The 20,102-nt window shown below is 35.4% G+C and overlaps 3 protein-coding genes across 4 annotated transcripts; 2 read left to right on the top strand and 1 right to left on the bottom strand.

The window, feature by feature from the left end:
* Nucleotides 1-6,147: 6,147 nt before the first annotated feature.
* On the top strand, nucleotides 6,148-11,920 carry LOC125820725 (vacuolar cation/proton exchanger 3-like). 2 transcript variants are annotated; one of them, XM_049500149.1, is made up of 12 exons: nucleotides 6,148-6,218; nucleotides 6,306-6,588; nucleotides 6,724-6,791; nucleotides 6,882-6,910; nucleotides 7,825-8,021; nucleotides 8,238-8,450; nucleotides 8,674-8,808; nucleotides 10,003-10,119; nucleotides 10,192-10,245; nucleotides 10,488-10,604; nucleotides 10,793-10,886; nucleotides 11,464-11,920. In XM_049500149.1, exons 2-12 carry the CDS (start codon nucleotides 6,319-6,321, stop codon nucleotides 11,472-11,474), a joined length of 1,305 nt encoding a protein of 434 aa, XP_049356106.1. In that variant the 5' UTR covers nucleotides 6,148-6,218; nucleotides 6,306-6,318; the 3' UTR covers nucleotides 11,475-11,920. The 2 variants fall into 2 exon arrangements, with proteins under 2 accessions (XP_049356106.1, XP_049356107.1); XM_049500150.1 differs by lacking the exon at nucleotides 6,148-6,218 and having other exon boundaries at nucleotides 11,470-11,920.
* Nucleotides 11,921-13,571: 1,651 nt separating this feature from the next.
* Nucleotides 13,572-17,316, top strand: LOC125820663 (tyrosine-sulfated glycopeptide receptor 1). Its single transcript, XM_049500083.1, has one exon. The coding sequence runs from the start codon at nucleotides 13,906-13,908 to the stop codon at nucleotides 17,176-17,178; it is 3,273 nt and encodes a 1,090-aa protein (XP_049356040.1). The 5' UTR covers nucleotides 13,572-13,905; the 3' UTR covers nucleotides 17,179-17,316.
* A 2,372-nt stretch (nucleotides 17,317-19,688) lies between these two features.
* Nucleotides 19,689-20,022, bottom strand: LOC125820747 (small polypeptide DEVIL 22-like). The gene has a single exon (XM_049500172.1). It carries the CDS (start codon nucleotides 19,856-19,858, stop codon nucleotides 19,694-19,696), a length of 165 nt encoding a protein of 54 aa, XP_049356129.1. The 5' UTR covers nucleotides 19,859-20,022; the 3' UTR covers nucleotides 19,689-19,693.
* Nucleotides 20,023-20,102: the final 80 nt, after the last annotated feature.

Here is a 20,102-nt window from a genome sequence, read left to right as displayed (position 1 = left end):
ATTCATTTAGTGGTATGATTATATTGTTAACTTTGTTTTTGTTTTATTCGTAGATAAATTAGATATCAATTCATTTAATGGTGTGATTATATCGTTACCTTTTTTTCTCTCTCGATTGTCTTCAACTTATTATTTACGTCAAAGAAGAATCCATAATTACATATTCGTTAAGATTGCTATGCATATATACTAGATAAGTCAAGCCTTTGCCCCAGGTGATTGTCCGATTGAAACCTCTCGTAACCAATCGAAAATCATACCAAAAAGCTATTGTTGTAAGTTACATTTCACGGGAACTTCTTCATGTATTGTTGTCTCTATTTGTGAGCGTGTCATTCTTAACTGCAACATATTTAGCTATAAGTTAAAATAATAAATACCAGGTACAAGAATATGATATGACGCTACCAATAATTAAGCGTTTTAATTAATCTACTGCAAAAATGACTTTTTAGCGACAATAAATATGCAAATTAATAGAGTGTTAGAACCTTTACTGACATTAGTTGATTTTTGTTAATACAATATCACTATAGACTTAAACAATATTTACAAAGAGAGCTAATGGACCCTAAAAAAACCATATTTAGCAGCAATTAAACTATTGTCATTAATTAATTGTCGTTGCCGCTAAAAAATAGTTTTGGTGGAGTGAACCTTCACATTGATGCACGAATGATATCAAATTTGAGACCTGAAAAACATATAGACACGAAATCAGAAAATATACATACACGACGCTTGCATATCTAGGCCTGTTGATTTATCTAACAAATGAGCTAGAGCTATTGTCCACAATCTAGTTTAAAGCTAAATAAGATGAACGTTTTACTTTTAAGTTAAATAAGATGAAAGTTTAATGTTAAAAGGGTAAATTACATAAATCCCATAGTTTTAATATGAAATTACAAACTATCCCTAATAAGTTTCTAATTACATTAATCCGTTAAAAATTAGAAAAACCGGATACAATAATTGAAGCTCGGATACATTAAATATTGTCTCGGATACATTAAATACTGTCTCGGATACATTAAAAACTACGTCGGATACATTAAATACTGATTCAGATACATTAAAAACTAGGTCTGATACATAATATGTAGCTCGGATACATTAATATGCAGCTCACATACATTAAAGAAATAAGGGATTTTGGAGATTTTTAAAAGTAATAGGGGATAATGGAAATAAGTGAAACAAAAAGTGTGTATTTCTGTAATTTGTCCATTTTAGAAACACACAGAACAATCACGGAAATGCACACACAAAAATATTTAATCTAAATAAGATGAAAATTTATCTTTAGGAATGAATAACTAAAGCTTGCAAAGAAAATGTAAAAAAAAAACTAAATAGGGTAGAGGGTATTTTTGTAAACAAACACCTTATTCTTAAAAATTATGCAATGAATATAAGTTGGCTTAAGTCATCGACCGCCCCTTAAAGTTGTCCGCATAATTCACTTAGACACCTCAACTAAGACTTGTACCTATTGAACACCTAAATTGTTCAAAACATGTACCTATTAAACACAAAATGCTGATATGGCAAAAAATGTGTTTTGCACTTACTTGAAGCGCGTGAAAAGATTCAAAATAGTGTCTTTTTGAAATTTTTTTACATTTTTTCTTCTTTTATTGACACTTGGCATTATAATTAAATTTAAAATATTTTTCTTCTTTCATTTACATTTTTTCAAAAAAAGAAAAAGACCCCACTCCCTACCTATCATCTTCTTCATACTTTAGTTTGCAAAACATTTTTCATTTTAGCTCCAACATTGTTTTTCTTTCTTTTTTATAAATAAAATTAAATTATTTCTTTCAAATATGAAGATAAATGAAAATCAACTATGAAGATTCAGATTTGAAAGAAGTATGATTTATTTCAAATCTCATAAAAATAAGGAACAAATATGAAGAAGAAGAAAGAAGATAAATGCTTTTTACGTATAAAAAAAGTTAGCCGATATTTGTTTATCAAAATTTTCGAACAAAGATTTTTACTCAAATTCATATATAAACCCATTAAATTTATCAAAAATGATATTCAAAAAATTGAAAGAATTAATTTTTGAGCTATCAATTTCATTTTGTCATAGATGTAGAAATGTTTAATCGCCGGCAAAATTTTCTTTCTTCTTCACTCTTAGTATGAAAATGTGTATATATATTTTTTAAAGTTAATCTTCAAGTTATTTGAAAAGAATTAGGTTTTGTGATTTGAGAAAGAATGTGTTTTGGAAAGAAGATGAAGATGAAAGGGTGGTGGGTAGGGGTGGGGTTGGGTAGAATAGGTTGACATTTTCATTTTTTTTTTAAAAAAAACTAGATATAAAAGTATTTGAAATAATTTTATACAAAAAAAAATTTTTAATAATTTTCGGGGCCCAGTGCCACATGTTATTTTTTAATTAACCATTTTGCCACGTCACCGCAAGTGTATCACACACTCTTCATATATTTTGCTGATTATCAAAAAATGTCTAATAGGAACAATTTTTGAATTGGTAAAAGTGTTCAATAGGTACTAGTCTTAATTGAGGTGTCTAAGTGAATTATGCGGACAATTTTAAGGGGCCGCTAATGACTTAAACCATATAAGTTTGAATATGACAAACCAAACAAGCGATAAAAACTAATTCCAGCATAACTTATCCCAATATAATTTATCCCAACATAACTTGTATTCAAACCAAACCACCTTGACTAACTAAATTCCATGCGCTGAATTGTTATTCTTTATTGCATATATATTTGTTGGCATTGAGATCAATTCATCTTTTACTCTGCTCACCATCTCACTAGTCATTTAACTCATATAGTTTTTTAATCATCTTTTTGATAAAGAATAATAATAACATGATTAATAAAATTTCACAAATGAAGTATATATATATATAGAATATACATAAATTTTATTTCGGAAGGAAAATATTTTTAATAGACTCTCAATTCAAAAAGAAATTAAAAAAAGCATAAATAACTTATAGTAACAGTAGCAAAATATTAAGATAAATAGCAACTTTCACATATAGCAAACACAAAATTCATATTTGTATGCTATAACAAACTTTGCATAATTGCGCTCCATAGCAAACATAAATATGTATATTTCACTATACATATACAAAAGAAAACAGTTGTATAATCTGCTCTGGTATACATATACAAAAAGATCAATTGTATAAAGTGAGAGAGGCGAGTGAGCGAGCGAGATCTGGAAGAGTGGCGAGTGAGATCTGGGAGAGTGGCGAGTGAGATCTGGGAGAGGGGAGAGAGGAGAACGAAAATATATGTATATATACAATTTTCACGCATTTTATACATTTACGTTTTTGTAAAAAGTGAGAGAGGGAAGTGAGAGAGCGAGATCTGAGAGAGTGGCGAGTGAGATCTAGAAGAGGGGAGAGAGAAGAACAAAAATATATGTATATATACAATTTTCTCTCGCTTTATACAAACACAAACGCATTTTATACAATTTGTGGTTTTTGTATAAAGTGAGAGAGGCGAGTGAGAGAGCGAGATCTGGGAGAGTGGCGAGCGAGATCTGAGAGAGAGGAGAGAGGGGAACGAAAATATATGTATATATACAATTTTCTCTCGCTTTATACAAACACAAACGCACTTTATACACTTGCATTTGTATAAAAATTGAGAGAGGCGAGGAGAGAACGAGAGTGGCGAGCGAGATTCACCAAGAGAGAGGTTAAATAACAATAGTTTGCTATGGGGTACAATTAAATCAAACTATATTTATAACATTTAATTTGAATTAATAGTTTGCTATTATATACAATTTTCCCTAAGATAAATGAATGAAAGAAACAATCAGTAACACTAATTTAGAGCTGTCAATATGGGATGACCCACCCCATCAAGGTTAACCCATACATGCTTTGCAATTTGACGGGCCAGGCTGGGCTAGCCCATTTTTTATGTGGGTCAGAAAATAGTCGGTCCAGCCCACAAGTGGATGGGCTACGGGATTTGCCGGGCGAGCCCTTTTTTCTTAAAAATATATTTTTTATAATTTTTAAATTAAATTATAATTTAAAAATATTATCATAAAAATCGATTAGTGTTACTACTTGTTAATCAAATACACAAATAAAACTATCTATATAATATTTATTAAGTTTGATTTCAAGTAAAATCATAAATAGCTAAATAGAAATATTAACCTAATTGTTTTCCAATGATCATAATAAAACGCAAAAACTATGATAATGTTTCATAGGCTATGGCCTATGTAGTGATTCCCTAGAAATTTTAGGAACTTTATTTTATGTAGTACATATTTTATAAACATAATTTGTATTTAAATTGTAATATTTCAAACTTTAAACAGATTTTGAGTGTAAACTCCTATTATTTTTAGTACTCTATTTTATTTTTATTTGGCCCACGGGCCGGCCCTATCCATATTTCTCAAGCCCCACAAATCGACAAACTTATTCAGGCCGGACTAAAAAAACCTTTTCTTAAATAGGCTTAAAAAATTGTAGTCCAACCCTATCAAATCACGGATTAGGCCAGGCCGATCCAACGGGCCTAGCCCATATTAACGACTCTAAGCACTATAGTTCTGAAAATGAGCGAACATAAAAAAAAAATACAAGATACTTTTTTTATTATCAAAAGATACAAGATACTAATGAAAAAATATACTAATGCCCTAGTAGGGAAAATAAAATACGTTCGATAACCTTCTAAATCTTTTACTTTGATACTCGATTTTTACAGCCTCCTATAAAAAATTATGTCACGGTAAGGCGAAGTTGTGTTATATCTTTGCCTAATTACTTCTCCTTGAGACTTTTTTTAGCCTGCCTCTCCCTTACCATATAAGCGGTATCACATCCAACCTCTCATACCACTCAACATATCTTATCTCCATGTCTAAAACAAATATTAACTTCCCTTCCCATATCTTGCCTATAACATATATAGTTCACTTCTATCTTGTTTTGAATCTCTTCATTTCTAAGCTTAACTCTCTAGTTATGCCGACACATACACTTCAACATCCTCATTTTTGCAACTATCATTTTCTGGACATAAGTTTTCTAACTGACTGACATTTCGCCCTCACAACATAGTCGATCTAACCATCACTTTGTAGAACTTATCCTTAAATCTTAACGACACATTCTTTTCTCCAAAACAGCAGATGTGGATCTTCATTCATCCCGCTTCAATATGACGTGAGACATCATTGTCAATCTTTCTATTTCCTTGAATTACTGAATCCAAATACTTAAAACTTTTTCTCTTAGAACGACTTGCCTTTCAAGCCTCACGTCTTCCTTCATGAGCTACATCATTAAATGTGCAGTTCACACTCCTCGACTTGAAATTTTTAAATTTTAGAGTTGTTTTTAAACCTTGAGTGAGAAAAGTCACTATTGTTTATCTTTGGAATGCCATTAATTATTTATTCGGTTTGAACCGAAAATTTTCCTATGTATGAATCAAAATTAGTCTTGTTTTATTTTTAATTAAAGATTTCTGGATGAAAATATAGGAAGTGTAGATAATTATTTTGTTAGTATTATATTATTATCCAGAAAAGGGGTTGTGGGTGTGTAGTGGGAAAAGATATAATTGGCTAATCCAACATGCAATGTTCTTCTTAAATACTCCTAAATAATTGAGTCAGTGGGACACGTAGCCACTTTGGCATGTAACCCTTTCGATCTCCACCTACAAATTAAAATATCCTTCAATCAATTCTTGATTTGATTACTTGAAAATTACTCACTACTAATCATAATTATAATAAGTTGTTTATTTCAAAAATTAATTAAGCGCTTCTTCCACGAACCTTCGTCTTCTTTTTTCCTACTATAATGTCTCATCATATTTCCATTTCCATCGCCGGCTCCCTTCTTCAACACAAACCTCTTTTTGTTGTTACTCTAACTAAATTAATTACTAATTTTGCGTTTCCATTAGCCGTCTTATTGATTTTTTCTCTGGTAAATGTTCAATCTTTATACTACTATCGTTGTGTCTGGTTATGCTTGCTTTTATCTTTTATGGCAAATCTTGATCTGGTCTATTTCTCTGAATCAACTTCAAATTTTGCTTCTTTTTTTTCCCTTATTGCATACTTTTCTGATTAATCTTGTTTTCCCAGCTGACCTGCTTTGACTAGTTGCTGAACTGGTCTCTTTTGGTATATTTGTGTTTTGAGCATCTTCCATTAAGGTACTATTCTATTTGAGAAAGAATTACAACTTCAATAAGTATGCCCAAGTTTTTGTTTGGTCAATTATTCAGACCTTCATGTTTCAGGAGATTGTTGAAAATGGGATCTGCTGGGGAGAAGTTAGACCTTGAACTTGACGAGGAGATTCCGTTTAGCTCATCCCAGGGAACTATCAAAATAGACAGTCTGCATTATGAGGCACCTCATATTGCATCACCCAGAAGCTATCGCTCTACTAGGGTCTTAAGAAAGATGTATCAGATCAGCCTTCTAAGGAGTATATACATTGTTATTATCAAAGCAAAGATCAATGTGTTACTTCCTTTTGGCCCCCTGGCCATATTGCTTCACAATCGTACAGGAAAACATGTAATCATTGTTTTTAAGCTCTCTTCATATGCATATTTTTGATACTTCTTACAAGGATGCTGAATATAGACCATGTTGGTTTCTTCCTTATAATTATGCTTATCTCTGTGTTTTGTGTACAATTTGATCTTTCAGACTTGGGTCTTTTTCTTCAGTTTACTGGGCATTACACCTTTAGCTGAGCGCTTGGGCTATGTGACTGAGTAAGCTTGTTCTCTCCAAGTTAGTGTAGTTCACTTCTGCTGCTATTCTTGTTTGTGCTCTTATTGACCTTCTTAATCCTCTTGTTACAGGCAGCTCGCGTTCTATACCGGGCCAACAGGTACTCACTCCCTTTTAATTATTTGTTCCTCCATTTCTATTTTCTATTTAAACACACTAGTTTCAAGCATGCCCTTTCGATTTCAAAAGATTCAGTCATGCTCCTATTAATTGAATTAGTCTGGAGAATTAAGTTAAGCTTCTCAAAATGCTTGCCATAATTAGTGCTTTTGTCAAGTTGGTATGCAGTCACCAGACTAAAAGAATCTGAATATGGTATCTAAGGTGAATTTAGTAGTGGCACTGAGTGAGCAGCAGTTTTATTCAACTCCGAACTGCAAAAGGCATTTAGATGAATGTAATATGTTGAACATAACACATCTTAAGTGGGGATGATTTAATGCAGTATCATTTAGTGGAAGTTCTGATGGAAAAACACTGCTGCAACATGTTTACCATGTTCTTTGCGCTTAGAGTTTTCACTTTTGTTTGAGAAGGCTTGTGAGAAACCTGCTGCACTGCTGTATAATTGTGAATTAGTTTCTCATGCACTTATTAAAAGGAAAAAAGGAAAGACGTCATAAGATCTTACAGAGTCACTATACACAAGCTATTTCATTCTTTATCCAGGCTGGCTGAAGTATTTTGCTTTTGTCTGTTCCTTTGAAATTACTTAGCAAGCTTCTGAATAATTGCTCATATGTTACTGATTTCCTTACTGAAGCCAGTTGGATTGGTCGTCAGTTTCTTGTATCTTTTAAAATGGTTTTTATGCTTTGCAGTGCTTGAACTTTGTCTCATTGACCTTTGGTGGAATAGTGCATCATGTTGTTTTGATATTGTACATTGTATATTTGTTGAAACGAGTCAGTTACATGTGTGCTGTGTCTAATCTGTGGAGCCCATGACCGCACCCCACTCCCACCACGTATTTATTGTTTTCTTATCAGCACACTATTTTTTTCTGATTTATAGTTGGGGGCCTTCTGAATGCTACATTTGGAAATGCAACTGAAATGATAATCTCGCTATATGCATTGAACAATGGAATGATGCGGGTTGTTAAACAGTCCTTGCTGGGTTCCATTTTATCAAATATGCTGTTGGTGCTTGGCTGTGCCTTCTTCAGTGGTGGAATTATTCATCACCAGAAAGTTCAGGTGTTCAATAAGGTGATCATATTCTTCTGAGTCATCTACTCACGTCCTTGAATACATCTGTAATGAAGTCAACGGCCTTTTATTGATGAATTAAATAAAACTGAAAGTTAATACAATACAATTCACATTTAATGAGCAATGGTTCAGTGTGATCTCTTATCATAATGTAGCCATTAAGTGCCTCTCTGCTTTAATGTGTAAACAGTCATTGAATTTGAAATGTTTCAGGCTGCTGCCATTGTGAACTCAGGATTATTGTTGATGGCAGTCATGGGTTTGTTATTTCCAGCTGTACTTCATTTCACCCACACGGAATTGCATTTTGGCAAGTCACAGTTGGCTCTTTCAAGATTTAGCAGTTGCATAATGCTGGTAGCATATGCAAGCTACCTATTCTTTCAGCTCAAGATTCAACCAAATCTGTATAGCTCTGTGAGTGAGGTAGATGGTCTAATTTTGGCTGTCTGATTTTCCTTAGGTTCCCTGTTTCTGTTTCACTACATTATGTTTTTCGCTGTAGTAATCAAATGTCTAATATGAGGTCTGAAGAGTGCACATATTTCGGATAGTTTTCGAGATGAATTTATACCAAAATATGTGATTGTTATTTTTTATTGCTGTAAATGATTTGTCAGATCTAATAGTTTCTCTGATATGTATACAGGATGAAGAACACAATTCAGCAGACTCTGAAGAGGAAGAGGCGCCTGAGATAACCCAGTGGGAAGCTATTGGGTGGCTTGCTGTTTTGACAATATGGATATCAGTGCTGTCTGGATATCTAGTAGATGCCATCGAGGTGATCTATTTGCCTTCCTCCTTTTCCCTATCTTTTTCCTTTTCTTTTTCTTTTACGGTAAGCTGTTTTTATATACCAGTTTTATAAAGGTATATCTACCTCCTACTTAGCTTTAGATGTTTCCTTTTAAGGTTATCAGAGAAAAAATTACATGATAATAAATAACCTCGTGCAGTAGACCTCCAGAAATTGACTGCCTTAATTTTTCTTGTCCAATCCTCATGATGCCTTTTGGTTCCACTGGAAAGCCCACACTACAAAAAGGTTCGCTACTTATTGGACATGGGAATTGTGAATGGAAGTTAGGGATTCAAATTGTGTGTCCTTCGTCCCGAGGGTCTGTTAAAAGTGAAACAAAAGTGTTTAATTTGCCTTTAGGAAAATTAGATCAGAAAATCAATCTATGTAGCACAGATCCACAAGGGGGTAATGTTGAGCATGCACGTGAAGACATCAAGGCATGAAAATAATTAATGGAACATGACAATAGTTGGATATAGTATCATAAATATTGAACACATATTACTAACTATTAAGCACCCAAGGGTGTGGCTTCAAAGTACCTGGTGCCTGTGTTGTTGGGAGGCAGCCACTTGGTGGGTAATTGAGGTGCGCACAAGCTGGGTGGGAGATTAGATTTATTTTTAAAAAATGCTAACCTGCTGAAGAGCAGGAAACAACACATAACAAAAATACATAATCCATAGATTCTAGTGCATATGTGTATGCACAAGATACAAAATAAAATATATATTTGAACATTAAAAGAGATACTATAATGTAGTAAGCAATTTAAAATGTTGACAGAGCAGTAATTGAGAGAACCAGTAGATCAGTAGAAAATTAACTAGGTGTATTCCTACTTCACCAGGTAAAGAATGACAAGATAGAGCCACACAAAATGAACGGGGCTTGTCCCTTCTTTTAACCATGTGAGGAAGCAGCCCAGAACTCTAAAATATAAAAACAGCATTTAGTCAAGATATAGAGCAAGAAAAGTTTTGAATGCAATGTCATAGTTGCGAGAGAAGCTTTATTTAACTCTGGCTTAATTGATTTATAGTCTCCCATAAGCACCTAATAAAGTTGAGCTATGTGCATAATGCAAAAGGGCTCAATATTAGCTTTTAATCCTTTAGTGGCAATTTTTTGTTTCTTCATGGTAATTTATCTATTTCACTAATATTCTTTCAGGGTGCATCTGACTCGTTGAACATGCCGATGTCCTTTATTAGTGTCATCTTGCTTCCAATCGTAGGAAACGCGGCAGAACACGCCAGCGCAATCATGTTCGCAATGAAAGATAAGCTTGTGAGTTCTTATAAAACTATATCTGCTTTCTCTTTTGCTCCAAAACAGTTACTAATGTATCCTTGTTGGCAGGACATCACACTTGGAGTTGCAATTGGGTCTTCTACTCAGATATCAATGTTTGTGGTAAGACATTTAATGCATTCCAACTATCCGAGATAGCTTTTTAAATTGTGGGATAATTTTTTATTTTTTTTTAGAAAAATATTTAGAGATCCTTAAATGGACCTTCCTATTTCTCCTGAGAGCACATAGTATTTCTGTGTCACTGTTAAATTTGGGGAAGCCAGGTTATATTTATTCAAGATAGATGATAGAGTTTATGCATTTAGTTGATAATTTCATATCTCATGCTGTTGAAAATGCAGATACCGTTTTGCGTTGTCGTTGGTTGGTTTATGGGAAAGCCCATGGACTTGAATTTCCAATTATTCGAGACCGCTACACTCTTCATCACAGTGCTAGTCGTGGCATTCATGTTGCAGGTTCGGCATTCTACCCAGTTCTTTCTTAACATCCCTCACTTTCATCTCCCTCCCCCACCTCACCCCTCCACCCCCAAAGAAAAAAGACAAAGAAAAGAAAATTGTTCATATTTCCCTGTAAACTTGGTTCCTGGACCGTCAAATGTAGGCTTGTTGCTAACTTCTGATGTTGCTTTTACACAATGTAGGAAGGCACATCAAACTATTTTAAAGGGTTGATGCTGATCCTATGCTATCTGATTGTTGCTGCAAGTTTTTTTGTACACGTTGATCCATCCAATGGTAGGTCCCTAGTTTCATTCTTTTTTCATTGTTCCCTTTGAAGCCTGAGCATCCTTTAAAATCCATTTCCTTACTAATTTTCTAATACACAGTTGAGCACTTTGCTGTTTCTCCTTTCACGTGGCTTCATTATCATTACTTTTTTTGTGCAAAACTTGTTGGCTTTATCTACTACCACCAAGGTTTAAGCATTTGATTAATAAGGAATGATTTTCACTCTCTTGAACTTAGTTTTAACTTGCCATGATATTCATGCAAACTAAACATTAACGTAGATCGTGTTCATAAATTAGAAAGGAGAAAAAGGGTTACAAAGATCATCACTGTTTGGTCACCCTTAATGAGTCCTGAAATGAGTTTTGTTTAATGGTAGATTCCCTTTTCTCATCCCCTCTTTCTTTAGCTGCATATTAGGCTTTAAGTGGGACTTGCAAATATGAAATGTTTGTTCTGACATTGGTGAGTTGAGGCTTTGATGAGTTAAGATCTTGCTCGTCTTGACCACTGTCATTATATAACCAAATCCCAAGATAACAAAAATTGGTAATTAACCTTTGTTGCAATGGACTTGGTGTAGATGCAGACTAAGCAGCCATGGTTTTACCCATGCCTCGGCCTAATGAGCACCTCGACTCCTGGCAATGAAATGAACATCAATGAGGCTGGCCAGCTGCACTACCCAAATGATGTTTGGGATGGAGGAATGAAGGGACTTGCTTGTTACAACGATATGTTCAAAGTAGTTCGGTATTGACTTCTTGAATGTTTATCCATGTTGTATCCTTTTTCTCTAGCAGACAAACAAATCCAATTATTCCCAGCAATGCAAGAAAGCTGGTTTTAGTCTTCCACTTGGAGAAAAAAAATAGAAGGGGTGAAGGTATAAATCTCATATATTTATTCTTTTCTTTCTTTCTTCAAATTGTTGTTCCAAATGTTAGTGTTACGAGATGTAATAATTGTAAAAAAAAAATCCATAGAAATCCAAGATGTCTCTGCTTGATATCAATGTGTTGCAAGCAGATATTTTTTCACTTCACTCTTGCACACTAGGGTGTTTTCATCTGTGGTTTTCATTTGTTGTCTTGTGAACTATTGGAGTTCAAGTGAAAATGATGTAATGCTGTACCTACATACCTATTGAATGCAACATACCCCCCCAAAACCATTTAACATAATAGAAAAGGAAAAGAGAAGAAAAAAGAAGGGAAATCTGCTGTGCAATTAATATTTGAATACATACATGGATAAAATGTGGTCCAGGATGCAAAGAAGATGCAGTGGTTTTCACTGGATAAGAGTAAGTTTCAGCATTTCTGGTAGATCAAAATTAGATGGAAAAGGAAGATGCTCTGACTCTGACCTTTGACTGGACTCGAATAAGTTGTTAGCATCTGCTTCTATCTGCCAAGGAACATTTGGTTTGAAAATGGGACAGTCTTCTCTTTAGTCTTCAGGTCTCTACAAATTGGTAAACTTTGGTGGTTGGGCTCAGTAATATTTTAATCTGGGGTTGGCGCAAGGGACTGAATAATTTGAATTCGCGTGGTAAAGAGCCTGTTTATTTTTCAAAGCACATACTTTGAAACGTTTTGTTTCATGTGGTTTAACTTTTACCATGTGACATGGTCCAACTGTTATACTGTCAGTATAAACTTAAATCTGTCATGTGAGAAGATATTGGGTGTTCCTGTATGAGATATATATGTTTGCTAAAGTGTGCGATTCCTATCTGATGGTGTTCCCCCCACTATACTCATAAGCCATAATAATTCCTTTGACAAAATCACAGGAGATTATTTGTTATGATTATTATTATTGACTTTTGAACAATTATTTGATCCCCTTTCCTCTCACCATCATGCGCAAAAATAGTACACACTCAGTGCACGGTAATGGATTATGATTACTCAAAGGGTGAAAATGACGACTCCACTTGAAATAAATTGGATTTGGTTTTCAAGATTATGTATCACAACAGTTGAGGTCCCTTAGCAGCATCGATTGGCCAAAGAAAGATTTTTTTTAGTCTGTTCCGGAAAGAATTACTCTACACCTTTTTATAAAAAAAATTTCTAGATGATGACCTGAGACGCTGTCAAACTCCGTGGATTCAGGACTCTACCTTTCTTGGAATTTCCAATAAGCAGACATTGAAAGTTGTCTTTATCAACCAGATAATCAATCCTTATTTTACTATATATTACTAACAATTATGTTTAGTTGGCTATATTTTTACTCCCTTGTCGAAGTAAAACAAATAAAATAATTGGATGGATCGGGAAACTCATTGAATGGTCAACGGATCAGGTGATGTATTTATTTTTAAAATCAACACGATGCCAAATAATGTATATATACACAGAGATAACAGTTGAAGAACATAACATGTGATTATAATACATCTGTATACAGAGAAAAGTCAGTTACATAAAAAATAAAAAAAAACCAAAAGAGAGGAAAAAAGACAGAGTAAGTGACGACTCTTCCTCCATCTCTAAAGGTCTGGCTTTATTATCTGAAACATTTTCCACCTCTCAAATATTACTACCCATAGGTCATAGGATAGCAACAAATCCATAATTGCTGATAGGTGCAAAAGCTACTTTTGAGAAGCCATAATATAATCTGTTAGTTAGTGCAAGTGGGGGCATAAATATGGAGGAAGTGAGGAGAGGAGAGGAGAATAGTATGGTAAAGTCTCTCTCTCTCTCTCCCACGTATATTACACGCTTTCAAATATCCATAGAATAAACAAAGTCCACCAGCCATCTATCTATCTAGCCGTCCCAAAAGTAAACGCTTTATTTCAAAAACTCATACCTCACCTTTTTGCTACATAAAAATTGCACCTTGTCAACATCAACTACACTCTCTCTCTTCTCTTCATGGGGTTAGACTAAAGTCTGCACGATCAACAGGACAAAGAATTGCCAAAAAAATACCCACATGGTTGATTGGAGTATCTTGGCATCTTCAACTGTCTTTCTTCTTCATCTTTAGTTGTCTAAAAATAATAATGATCACGGATAATAAAGACAGCCGCCACCAATCTGGTCTGACATATCATCAATTTCGAGCAGCCATGCTTCTTACTTCCTTTCATTCTTCTTCTTCTTTACCCCACCATAAATCTTTCTATCCAATAATATTGATAGTTGTTCTACTTCTTTCTTCTATTGCTACCATCTGTCATGCTTCTTGCAATCAGCTTGATCGTGACTCTTTGTTATCATTCTCTGTTGGTATCTCTTCACCTTCTCCTTTGAATTGGTCCTCTTCCATGGATTGCTGCACCTTGTGGGAAGGTGTTGGTTGTGATGATAATGGCCGAGTAACCACTCTCTGGCTTCCCTCAAGAAGCCTTTTTGGAAACATAACCCCTGCTATTGCAAATTTGAGCAAACTCTCTCAACTCAGCCTGTCAAATAATCGATTTTTTGGTCCCCTCCCAGATGGATTTTTCAAGTCATTTAGTAGCTTGCAGATCATTGACTTGAGTTATAACCGTTTATCAGGACGATTGCCGCTATCAGATAGATTAACATCACCCATCAAGACAGTAAATCTCTCCAGCAACCACTTCAATGGGACAATTCTATCGTCATTTCTCGAGCCAGCAATTAATTTAGAGAGTTTCGATATTAGCAACAATAGCTTCTCTGGTCCAATACCCTCCTTTATTTGCAGCTACTCAGCCGCTGTCAGAGTTCTTGATTTCACTTCCAATGACTTCAGGGGCCAGATGCCCCAAGGGTTTGGGAGTTGCTCCAGTTTGGTTACTTTGAGAGCAGGATTCAACCATCTTTCGGGATTCATTCCTGATGATATTTATAGTGTGTCAACACTGCAAGAAATCTCTTTACCTGGCAATAAATTTTCTGGACCCATCCCAGAAAGCATTGTCAACCTTGTCAACCTCAGAATCCTCGCACTCTATGGCAATGAATTGACAGGTTTGATCCCTCAAGATATTGGAAGGCTCTCTAGATTGGAACAGTTGCTCCTCCATATAAACAATCTAAATGGCACTGTGCCGCCATCACTGATGACTTGCACCCGTCTCACTGTGCTCAATTTAAGGGTCAACTTCTTGGAAGGTGAACTCTCAGGTCTTGATTTCTCCAACCTTAGTCGACTTGGCATAATCGACCTTGGAAATAACTTCTTCACTGGAAGCATTCCACAAAGCCTTTTTTCATGCAGGTCATTAACTGCAATCCGTCTGGCTACTAACTATCTGACAGGAGATATCTTGCCTGGCATAACGTCTTTACAAGCTCTGTCCTTCCTCTCGGTTTCCAATAACAGCCTAACCAATTTTGCAGGGGCAATAGAAGTCCTTAAGGGTTGTAAGAATCTTACCACACTAATCCTCACCAAAAACTTTTATAATGAAACGTTGCCTGATAATGGGAACTTGATTGGGTCTGAAGATTTTCAAAATCTCCAAATTCTGGGTTTAGGTGGTTGTAATTTCACCGGACAGATACCCACATGGCTGGTTAAACTTGGGAGGGTAGAGGTTCTAGACCTTTCTGTGAATCAAATCACAGGCAAAATTCCAGGTTGGTTGGGGACTTTACAGAATCTATTTTACCTGGATTTGTCTCAGAATTTTCTAAATGGAGGCTTCCCAGTTGAACTTACTCAACTGCAAAGACTCGCATCACAAGAGGCTGCTGATAAGGTCGACAGAAGTGCTTTAGAATTGCCTGTGTTTGTTCAGCCAAACAATGCCTCAAATCAGCAATATAATCTACTGTCAAACCTGCCACCAGCTATTTACCTTGGAAACAACAACCTTGATGGCAATATTCCAACTGAGATTGGCCTGCTGAAGTACATTCATGTTCTTGATCTGAGCAAGAACAACTTTACAGGAAACATTCCAGAAACAATATCCAACCTCACTAATCTGGAGAAACTAGACCTCTCTGCCAACAACCTCTCAGGTGAAATTCCTTCTTCACTCAAGGGTCTTCATTTTTTGTCTTCTTTCAGTGTTGCTCACAACAATCTTGAGGGACCTATTCCAACAGGAGGTCAGTTTGACACATTTCCTATCACTAGTTTCTTAGGTAATCCAGGACTGTGTGGTCAAATCCTGCAGCACCCTTGCCCTGATCGATCAGGAACTACACAACCTTCTGCAGTTAGAAAAACCGCAAAAAGGAAAATCTTAATTGGACTCATCCTAGGGATCTCCTTCGGCATTGCCTTCACAGTCATCATCATAGCATTCTGGATATTCTCCAAGAGGAGGATCCTTCCAAGAGGTGACGCCGAGAAAAATGACTTGGAAATTGTGTCCTACAACTCCACTTCTGGATTGTCTGCTGAGATTGGAAAGGATAACAGCATGCTTGTTATGTTTCCAACCAATAAGGATCAGATTAATGATCTCACAATTTTTGACATTCTGAGAGCCACGAATAACTTCAACCAAGCAAACATAGTAGGTTGTGGAGGCTTTGGTCTGGTCTATAAAGCAACTTTAGCAGATGGAACTACGCTGGCTGTTAAGAAACTTTCAGGAGATATGGGTTTAATTGAAAGAGAATTTAAAGCAGAGGTGGAAGTTTTATCCACTGCCCAACATGAGAATTTGGTCTCTCTTCAAGGTTACTGTGTGCATGATGGCTGTAGGTTGCTGATCTATTCCTATATGCAAAACGGAAGTCTGGACTACTGGTTGCACGAGAAAACTGATGGAGCATTCCTACTTGATTGGCCAACTCGACTGAAGATTGCACAGGGGGCAAGTTGTGGGCTGGCTTACATGCATCAGATATGTGAACCACATATTGTTCATCGTGACATAAAGTCCAGTAACATCCTCCTTGATGAAAAGTTTAAAGCACATGTGGCAGATTTCGGATTGTCCAGAATGATTCTTCCTTACCAAACTCACGTCACCACTGAACTGGTTGGTACCCTCGGCTACATCCCACCAGAGTATAGTCAATCATGGATAGCCACTTTGAGAGGAGATGTCTATAGTTTTGGAGTTGTGATGTTAGAACTCCTGGCTGGCAGAAGACCTGTGGACATGAGCAAACCAAAGATGTCAAGGGAATTGGTTGCATGGGTGCACCTAATGAGAAATGAGGGTAAACAAGAAGAAATATTTGATCCTATACTGAGAGACAAGGGTTTCAAAGAAGATATGCTTCAAGTTCTTGATGTTGCCTGTATGTGTGTCAGCCAGAATCCTTTCAAAAGGCCAACTATAGCAGAAGTGGTTGAGTGTCTCAACAGAGTAGTATCCAACCAGGGAGCACCTAAATAAGGTGGTGGTACACATAAATTTGATGTAGATGTGAGTGTCTGTATAGGTGAACTTTTGCTTTTTACACGTAGGAAGTTAACATATAGGAATAAATGTATAAAGTGAACGATTTCCTCAATAAATTACATTTACGATTTTCCGTCATGGCTAACATTGGATGACAGGTAATGTTAGACATTTAGCAAGTTAAAGATCACAAACTTAGGCAGCATTAGTATCTGGGAATAAGATATGGAGATTTAACTAATTCAGTAATGTGTAAGAATGTAACTCCAATGCAGAAGATACTTGCACAAAAATCCCATAACATATGCAATCATGCAAAAAGAAAGAAACTCCCTAGAGGTTCAGGGATAAAGTAGTCATGGAAAGCCAGCATTCAATCTAGTAAAAGCAAACAGAAGAAAAAAGTAGTAGTACCAAATAGCATATTCTTTTTGGGGTTCAACAGTTTCTGGTTGTAGGACAACATGTTTATGTATACATGGGAAAGTACTGAAAATAAGAATACCGAATTGATGTTAGCACAAATTTACCTTAACCATTTAACAGTTATGCTCTAATTTCACCTGAAATCAACTCTGACAAGTTATGCAAAAACTGGTTCGGCCATTTCCACAAGCAGGTTATATGCAAATGAACCCCAAACTCCAAACCAATTTACCCATATTTTCCAACTTAATAAGATAGTAGTATCTATTAGTATAAAAATTAAATTGAAGATTTTGAGGGGGTAGAAGTAGCTTTGTTAATATAGTTATTCAACTTAACCTTTTCAAAAATACCCTATTTAGTTTCATGATGAAATGATTTTATACTTAAGGGATAAAAATGCATGTGCTAATACATGTCATATATTTGTTGACTTAACATAAACATCAAATATAAATTTAAAAAAATCCATCAATTTCAGATAGAGAGATAGGAAGAAAAAGTTTATGATGACCAATAACCTTTGGAAGTTAAAAGTCGAATATGCTTATAACAAATTTAATAAGAGGACTTTAAATTCCACTGCATTGATTCTGTCTACATTGGTAGGGGAATTTAGCAACTTTTGGAAGGCGACGATTATAATTTTAGAGCCCACTATATGCTTTCTAGCTACTCAAGGGTAAGGGAATAAATGCTTTATTTTAGCACAATAAAACTATTTATGTTTATGTGATAAATGGCATCGAGGGTAGTTTTTATTAATTGGAAGTGAAGATTCCTTTTACATGTTCAAGTGATAACACATTGAGGAACAAAATACTTGTTCAAATATTGCTTGTGGATTATATTTTGTTTTTAAATTTCTCCAAGTTGACTTTCAGGTGATTGAAACAGATCAGCTAGTAAACAGCCTATGAATGTTGCATGATCCAGTTACACATAATATCAAATATTCCTACAAGTAAAAATCTCTCTCAACTCCAAATCTTTTTGTATATGGGCAACAACGGATTATAGTGAGACATTATATTAGCTGTTAAAATCTCAACCTTAAACCATTTACTAATTGTCCATGAAAATATCTTCTCACATTGAACCAACATAGTAGAACCAGGTTGGCTCAACCTAGCTAGCTAGTGTCTCATCTGTCAATATAAGACAGCAGCAGCATGTTGATGACCAACCTGGTTTCCAAATCCAACGACACTCTTAAGTCTTATGCATGCCTCCCTAAAACTAACTTCTTGAGAAATATTTGATCCAAAAAAAAATGGTTACAATTTCATCACACAAAAGACGACTAAACATACAATCCCTTCTTTTATTCCATTAAGGGCTGCCATCGCGGCCCTCCTTATTTATACAATCATACTAGTAGTAAACATGCTAGCACATCACTATGGATGTTTGAATTACTATTCAATTGTCGATATTTATTGAGCTTCTATATTTGCTCCAGACATACTAGAAAAGTCAGGTAAAAACATTGTGGATTGCATTACAATTACATATACACTTGTTACATAGTAAAACATGAAAATAGCCTTTCAGATTATATAGAACAGCTTTGTCGTCACCATATGCTTGGAAATGCCCTCTTATCAGCTTCCCCATCCATTTTTTTACCCTATTTGTCCAAAAACCTCTGTTTCAAAGTGCCCATCTAACAAGTTTCCCCTGTAATTTGTTCATGTACCAAAAAAACCCAATAGAGTTTTACACCCATTGGGTAAAAAATGTGAAGTGGTACACGACCAAAAAGACAAGAGTAACTAGGCAGACTTCTAAGAAACTACGGAAGACAAACAGGACCAATACAACCAAGTGCCTGAGTAGGTAGGCGTGTTGAAGTGTGTGACTATCTCGAGAGAGTACACATTTATTTACTTAATTATATCTTCAACACGTCCTCCAGATTCTTTTCATGATCAAGCACGTGAAAATGATGGATGGAGCCAAAAAAAAGGCGAAAGCACATATGGAAACAAGGTAGACGATGTAGAGTAGGGTTATATTTGTTGTACGTTTAATTGAAGTAGTGGTAGTAGTAGTTGCGGAGTTAATTTTGGGATTGATGAACTTATTCATCCCCTTGAATATACCAACAGAGAAGCATAGTGGCACATCGGCGGAGGATGTAAATCCGGGCTCTTTGTTCTTTAATCAATGAAGCACACTTCCTTGAAATGTTGTTCTTTTTCTTTGATGATCCATTCCTGTATGATGACACTTGTTGATCAGCCATGATTAATTCTTGATTACTAGTAGTAAAGTTGATAACTTTTGGTTTTGGGAGCGGAGAAGAAAGAAAAAGATTGAGAAAAGAGTAGTAATAAGGGGAAAAAAGCTCAATTGGAGCTGGACCCTGATGGAAAAATGTTGAAAGGAAACAAAGTATTTATACCAAGAAATCAACCAAGGGGGTGGAGGGGGGGGGGAGGGGTAAACAATGAACATGGTCACTTTGAAAACAGGGGGGATTTGCATGG

This window comes from Solanum verrucosum, unplaced genomic scaffold (assembly GCF_900185275.1).
Source record: "Solanum verrucosum unplaced genomic scaffold, falcon-dt-bn FXZP01000117.1, whole genome shotgun sequence".
NCBI classification, from domain to species: Eukaryota; Viridiplantae; Streptophyta; class Magnoliopsida; order Solanales; family Solanaceae; genus Solanum; species Solanum verrucosum.
Note: the sequence above shows the minus strand (reverse complement) of the source record. Positions and strands in the feature narration are given on the sequence as shown.

Coding starts and splice junctions, on each gene's coding strand:
- LOC125820725 (XM_049500149.1), top strand. CDS start 6,319: ATGGGATCTGCTGGGGAGAAGTTAGACCTTGAACTTGACGAGGAGATT. Junction 6,911..7,824: donor GTTCTATACCGGGCCAACAG/GTACTCACTCCC, acceptor TCTGATTTATAG/TTGGGGGCCTTCTGAATGCT. Junction 10,120..10,191: donor TCGCAATGAAAGATAAGCTT/GTGAGTTCTTAT, acceptor CCTTGTTGGCAG/GACATCACACTTGGAGTTGC.
- LOC125820747 (XM_049500172.1), bottom strand. CDS start 19,858: ATGGCTGATCAACAAGTGTCATCATACAGGAATGGATCATCAAAGAAA.
- LOC125820663 (XM_049500083.1), top strand. CDS start 13,906: ATGATCACGGATAATAAAGACAGCCGCCACCAATCTGGTCTGACATAT.